Source organism: Diachasma alloeum, unplaced genomic scaffold (genome assembly GCF_001412515.2).
Source record: "Diachasma alloeum isolate Michigan unplaced genomic scaffold, Dall2.0 Dall_scaffold_01127, whole genome shotgun sequence".
Classification (NCBI taxonomy): Eukaryota; Metazoa; Arthropoda; class Insecta; order Hymenoptera; family Braconidae; genus Diachasma; species Diachasma alloeum.
In genome coordinates, this window is record NW_021681238.1 from 165,314 (window position 1) to 172,722 (window position 7,409).

Genomic DNA, 7,409 nt, shown 5'->3' on the forward strand with positions numbered 1-7,409 from the left:
ATCAATTATGTCATATGCATCATGCCGGATCATGATTTTCGGAGGATTGTACTTGGGTAATTGTTTTATCATTCTTTTGTCTGCGCAGGTTTCACTCGAAGCTTGTCAGGTGTCTGGCGAGTTTTTCGTATGTGCTGAGGAGTCTTCTTAATCTTGCTGTAATTGTCTTCACACCGTGCGTTGCTCTCAACACGGTCATTGGACTGCCTTATTGGGCTAGCATCGTGGGAATTACGACAATATCGGTTGTCTTCTCGTCAATGGTATGTTGAATAAATTTTTGGGACGTTCGGTTGGTGGAGATTATCGTAAAGTTAAGAGTTGGCGGGAATTTGGGAGAAAACTTTCGGCTATACTGGTAGATAGAAATTGAAATTTCATGGATAATCGACTAGTAATTTGCAGGAGAGTGACCTTGAATGCGACGTAGGGGAAAAATCGGAATATTTCGGGTTTTACTGGAAAGTTAATGAAATTCCCAATTTTTGAGCGGCGTTAAGACGAGAGTTATTTGTTTATTGGACGCCAGGTGAATGAACAGAAGACTCTTTTCGTAAGAGTGACTCGACTTGGGTTTTATTAAGACGCGGTCTCACTTCGAGAACAGTCGCAAAACTCAATAAAAAATATCGACGGCAAAAAAATCCAACAACCGTAGCCGTTTTATTGTGGGTTCTTTCTCGTCAGGCTTAATTAGATGTTTATGTTATATTATTTGATTAATTTTTGAATTTTGCATTCCGGCCAAATTACTGAAGACGGGAATTATTATAGTGTTCCACAACTTGTAACGTCACAGAATATTGTTGCATAGGATTTTGGAGAAGATAGGAGGGGAACCAACATGATTCTTGGTATTAGTTTTCAAAAAAAATGTACTGAAAAAAATGGATAGTCCAGACCGGGACGATATAATATATTCACCGAAATCTTCCTGATTTCTATTAATTTTCAGGAAATAATTGAATTGGAATTTACAGTGCTCATTGATTTTTCCATGAAATTTGGAATTTTCAATGAATAAATTCTATCAATTTCAGCAGAACTAAAATGTAGTACTAAATAGTAATTTCCGGAAAGTCTATGCTAAATTTCAATCGAATTTTTTTTAACAGTGTACGATGTTAAGGATTATGGAAAATTGCTAATTATTTCATCTTCACTAAATTCTTCGCAAATCTAAAATAATTGCCGAAAGGTTCTCTTCTTGACTAATTGATCGGAATGGTCATTCTTTCTTTGAATTTCCCATTATCTTTGCCACCTTTCTACGATATTAAAAACATTGGACTTTCAAAATCGTAAAAATTTATTAAGAATTGATCTTCAGATGGAATTTATTCGAGTTATTTTACCAGTTTGCTAATTTATTACGCTCCCGTAACGTTTTTCAAATATTTTTCTTGAATAGACATTTGTGGGATTTTGTTTCAGGGAGGTTTGAAGGCAGCCATACTATCAGATGTGATACAAGGCCTCACAATGATTGGTGTATCTCTGGTGATTATTCTCCAAGGCGTCATTGACGTAGGAGGTCCTGGCACCGTTTTGAATGTGACTCACTCCCACGGACGACTGGATTTTTTCGAGTAAGTTGACAGATACTGTTATCTCGAGCATCTTGATACTATTGACTTAGTTGAAATAATGAATGAATGTGTTCTTGACATAACGGAAAATTTTCTCTCGAAGCAAATAAAGGACATTATTTATTGCTAAAAATATAAAACTTGGGCTGGAATGTCCTTTATCACTACATAAAAAAAGAGGATTTAGAAATAATATTTTCACTACGGTTTTCCATACAACTTTGAAATACCCAGAAATACTTGACAGTCAGAGCAATGAAAATGCCTCAACTTTGAATTAAGTACTGAAATTTATTCATCCCGGTATTTCACGCTGTTACAGTTTCACCATGGATCCAACAATTCGCGTTACAACGGTCTCAGCTACACTGGGGCAATTGTTCATGTCCCTCTCCATATTTGGATGCCAACAAAACTTTGTACAACGATATTGCAGTATGAGCAGTAAAAGTAAAGTCGTAAAGTGAGTGAATACCAAATATGAAAAGAAAAACAATTTATAATTCTCAATCAGTCAACGCGATCTATTATCTCCATTGACGCAAGAGAAGTCTGATTGCAGATAAACCATGATTTACTTTTTGATTTCAGAACAATGATGGCAAATATGCCTGTCATTTCAGTACTGTTTTCCCTATCCTGGGTAGTTGGAATGGTAATATACGCTAGTTACGTGGACTGTGATCCGCTGAAAGCCGGCTACATATCAAAATTCGACGAAATAGTGCCGTTCTACGTTGAAGATAAACTATCATATCTTCCCGGTCTACTTGGACTTGTAATGGCAACCCTCTTCAATAGTGCCCTCACTCTCGCTGTCTCTAATCTCAATTCCTTAGCAACAGTTACGTTCGAGGACTTTCTCAGTCAGATACCAGCGCTGAGTAATCTCAAGGACCGTCAACAGCTGCAGCTGATCAAACTACTCGGTGTTATATACGGTATACTGATAATAGGAGCTAGTTTCCTCGTTGGTATGTTGCCTGGTGTTATCGAGTCGTCGATGCTCATGACATCAGCTACCTCGGGGCCCCTACTTGGGGTTTTTCTCTTGGCAATCTTGGTGCCGTGTGCTAATTGGAAGGGCGCTGCTATAGGAATGGTAGTCAGTCATCTTACGTCAATGTGGCTGACATTTGGACATTTGACTGTAACTGATGGTGCTGAGGCATTACCACTGTCAATCGAGGGATGCATGAATGATACATTCTCTTCTCATCTCAAGCCACCAACACCTGCGATCCTGAATACTACACCAGCTGCAACTCCACTTCTAGCATCGGCACCAAAGAATCCTCTTGAATTTGTCTACAGTATTACTTACATGTACTATGCACTGATTGGTAGTATGACAACTGTCTTCGTTGGTATAATCGTCAGTCTACTGACAGCTAATGCCAAGGAGGACGCTTACGAGGAGCATCTTCTTCATCCACTAGCTTTAAAACTATCAAAGTGTTTGCCAGGTACACCGAGACTCTACGCAGAGTCGAGAAAACTTGGTGATGAACATGACGGGACAAATCCCGCCTTTGCAGCGTCAATGACGTCAGTGGAGAATGGTGATAAAATTAGTCCACCACGTGATCCTGAAATTAATGGCAAGGTACCGCAGGGTAGATACGAGTACATGAGAAAACTTAATGCACTTAAGGATGCATCTCTGGAAGTTACTCACGAGATTGATAAAGGTACAAGACTCTGAGTAATTTAACGGGGAGAGGGATTAATAGGACGATTTCAATGACTTGAGACTATGTGCAGTGATAATACTTGAGAGTTTATAATGTTATGGTTAATTAATTAGAAGAGAAGGCTTTTGAGGACTAGATGTTTGTACATAGTAGGATAAATTGTTGACTTATTCAACGTGAATGAGCTTTACTCGTAGGTAAAATGTAAATTATGTATATTTTTTTATAATTAACGGAGTCAATCCAGTTGGATGATAACTTCATAATGCAAAATGTCAACAAGTCGGGAATTGAAAATGCCGGGCTTAATTCGCGAACAGCTCATTTCGAGAGCATTCGTCATTGTATTGTACAGTTAATGAGAAGACAATAGGATTATTATAATAATTCCAGTGCTGCAAAGTTTCTGGATGAATTTGCGTGATTGCGAGGGAACGAGTGAGAGTGTTTATTCACTGTTATCTGTTGAATTGTTGAGTTTTTAGAGGTATTAATTGCACTTTATTGAATAACAATGATTTAAGGATTAATCAATAATTTAAAAATGTTCAGTTATTATGTAGGCAACGTTGTATTTACGCTGCGATTGAGTCAATCCATTCGTATCGAATTTATCATATAGTGGTATATATTTATTTGTATTGAGATTCAAGCCACTGATATTTGTTTGATATGTGTTGTACGTTAATTAGTTTAGCGGGAGATGATTATCCGTGTAAAAAAGTGCGTGAATTTTATTATTATATGTACGTTCGAGTTATGGTGACTTTCTGCATTAGTTTAATCCCAATTTTTTCGGTATTTTTGAATTATCCGTTTTTTAATGATCAAATGCTCTTTGTGTGAGGAAAGAGCGTAACATGGTACTGCGTAGGAATTAACACTGGGGACAAATGCAACGGATGTTAATACTGATAATGCATCCGACTGGTGGATGGATGAGTGCATGAGAGGAGATATATTGCGTGACTGAACATTTCTGGGCTATGCATCAACAGCGATGAGAAAGTGTCAAAAACGTTTTTGTCCACTTTGTGCAAATTATTGCACTCGACGCACAATATACAATACGTACGCCCACGCGGGCGTGAACGTACATCCAATTAACACTGTGTACGATTATTTAAAGCTCCTGGTACCTTTCACATCCCAATTACCGAGGGGAAAGGGGGTAATGTGTACTTGTGCATGTGTACAAGGATATAGTGTGGGGGTGCATTTTTTTCCTTTCTATTGCGGGGAGGAATGGACTCAATTTATTACGGAATTTCGATCGGGGGGAGGAAGATTAATGGGTACTAGTGTGTTCTGGGGTATTAATACCATCCTTCATTCATGATTGGTTGGTGGCACTTGGGTATGGATAATTGTGCTCACTGATTGAAGAGGAGAAAGAATCATTTCATCCTTATGGGGAATTCATGGAAATCGGAAAATTAATACTTTTTTTTTCATTTTGTTATTCTGTGCTTTGACCTACAGCGGGTTACTTACTACCAACTATGTGAACATGGAATGTAATTTTAGTTTAGTTTGTCGACTCTCCGAAATAGAAAATGGGATCTTCATGGGGAACAAGTTCTTCCTCCCGGTATTGCTCAAAGAATTCTTCCGTCACACCTCATGTTTTCCTTCAAATTTTTTGAAACAACTTGCCAATATTCTCGACAACCCGAAGTTTTTTCAAATTTTCTGAAAGACCCGACACTTCCGTCAAATTTCCTTAAAAAATTGTAAATATTCGCCAACGTTCAAGAAAAACCGGAAACATGATTGCAATTCATAGAAAATCCGAGAATTTTCCTCAAGAAACCCGAAAATGTTCTCGACTTTTTCAGAAGGTTGTAAAATTTATCAGAGAGTTCTAGAGTTTTCCAGAAGCTTCTACGTTATATTTAACAATACTTTTGCCTTTTTTCCTGAGATTCCATTATTTTACCGAAAGTTCACATACTTCCAAGGAAATTCTGGAACATTCTACACCGAGAGAAAAAAATACTTTAAACAAAGGTGATTTTCTTGATACAAAAAAATATACTCTTGTCAATTTCTAGAATCGTGAAATCTCCTAGTAAATGGTTTCGCGTTTACACTGAGACAAAGAAGTCTTTCAACTGGAGGAGATTCTCTTTCCCCGAGGAAATTTTTAAGTGTTAACATAAGTCTTCCCACAAACTCATTCAGTTTGCGTTATTATAGACTTTAATAGTAGATTATAAAAATTTACACTTTCCCGATCTGATCACTCATCATCTCCAACTGAGGAATTCTTGTCTCAATTGCACGTCGAACACTTTCATTATCAATTTAAGTGTATAGAAAATTGACCTCCAGTGTTGTGCTCTTTGTGCAAGATTTTATGTAATCAAAGTCCTGATGAAAAAAATTCTCGATATAACGCAAACTACATGAATTTATGGGAAAGAAATCATTTCTAGTTTTGAGAACGCGTAAAAATTCTCTCGGGATAAGAGAATTCCATCCTGTTGGAAAACTTTTTTCTCTCAGTCTAAGAACGAAATTATTCATCAGGAGATTTCACAATTTTTGTAATTGACCCGCGAACATTTTCTTGTATCAAATAAACCTTTCTTTCAGCGTATGGTGCATCCCCTTGTTTAGATCAATCAACAGAGAAAACCCCATTGAAATCCACCCAATCTTTGCGTGAATCACTAACAAAAAAGAACAACAGCTTGATGAAATGTAAAAGGAAGAAAATGAATTCTCAACAAAATACGAATGAATATCCTGTTTTGAACCGGAGCACTGTGGAAAATTTGATAAAATTTTCACCCCAGCAATCAGGTAAAGTACTTCATTCCCATTCCGAGGAGGTCCCATGGTCGAAGAAGGAGAGGAAGAGAGAACGGCAAAATATTTGTGTCCGGGGAGTGAGACAAGTTGTACTTCCGGGGTTTGGCAGACAAGGTGAGTTCCCGGTTATCGTCTTGGAGCGGAGAAAATGTAACAACGCGAAGATTAGGTGGACGGTTATCTTTTGTCGTTGGTACTGGTGCACTCGGGCGGATATAAATGAGTACAGACTTGGGTGATTTCTACAGTGTGCTCAACGGTGAGGCTTTTTGCACAATTTCTGCCCCTTTTTCGATTCGTCCCTTTCTCGTAATCCCTGGAATGGATCTCGATTATCGGTCACGTACCGTTATCATTCGGCTGCCGTCCAAACGAGAGATTGGATGATGGGTTAGAGTTTCGTGAAGTCGCTGCCGTTTCATCCGCAGCAGTATACTTCAATGCCCTTTCCGTGCAAAAAAAAACGTAAGCTCACTGCAGTGGTACTTCCAACTGGAAATGGGAGTGGCTTCCAGGCTATCTCCCCACCTTTTCTTTATCTATATTCATGTATCCGAAAGTGGAAGGGTGGATGGGGTTAAAGGGAGGGTAAATGAGACTACAAAAACCAGGGGAAGAGAGGGAATGAGGAGAAATTGGGAGGAATAAGAAAAGAAAATCGTCTTTGGGTAACGGCCAAATTTCGGTCTGTTTGAAACACCCCAAACGGCCAAATCGAATTTCTCTTCATTATTTAAATGAAATTCCTGGAAAATCGCCCAGTATATTTCCTTTCAGCCTGTAGATCATTCTTTTTCATGTATTACTCTGTCCCCGACCGGAAGAAATATACGTTTGAAATATTTCAGATGTATTTGATGAAATAAGATATGGTTAATAGGAGTGATGTAATATGACTACTACATAAGAAGTCATGTTTCTATTTTATGAACAAAAATATCGATTTTTTAAAAAAGAAAAACTACACTACTGGAGAAAAGTTGAAATTTCGTGGACAATTTAGAAGTCATTTTCAATGGAGCTTTCGATCGAGGGTTAAAAATTTTTATTTTTATTTTTCATGGAATAATTGAACGCAAATAGACCATTTCCATAAATTTTTCCTCAAATTATGAATTCTCAATTACGTAATTCCTTGAAAATTCAATGAAACTGTCACTTGATAAAAATTTCAAAGAAGTTTACCAGAAATTTCAACCAACCAACAAACAATTTCTAACAATGTAACAATCACAAAAAATTATTACGTTATTGAAACTCAATGAGTGTCAATGTTGCATCATTTTTATCTCTTGTCTCTGTGGATAGA

The 7,409-nt window shown here is 37.5% G+C and overlaps 1 protein-coding gene across 4 annotated transcripts in view; it reads left to right on the plus strand.

The window, feature by feature from the left end:
• The window catches only part of LOC107045915 (sodium-coupled monocarboxylate transporter 1), an 81,146-nt gene extending 76,756 nt beyond the window's left edge, over positions 1 to 4,390 (plus strand). For all 4 annotated transcript variants that reach the window (XM_015268324.1, XM_015268322.1, XM_015268323.1 and 1 more), the window contains exons 3-6: positions 89 to 263; positions 1,435 to 1,589; positions 1,912 to 2,052; positions 2,181 to 4,390. In XM_015268324.1, coding sequence (XP_015123810.1) covers positions 89 to 263; positions 1,435 to 1,589; positions 1,912 to 2,052; positions 2,181 to 3,294 — 1,585 coding nt within the window. In that variant the 3' untranslated portion in view covers positions 3,295 to 4,390. The remainder of the gene's footprint in view (positions 1 to 88; positions 264 to 1,434; positions 1,590 to 1,911; positions 2,053 to 2,180) is intronic.
• The last annotated feature ends 3,019 nt before the right edge of the window (positions 4,391 to 7,409 follow it).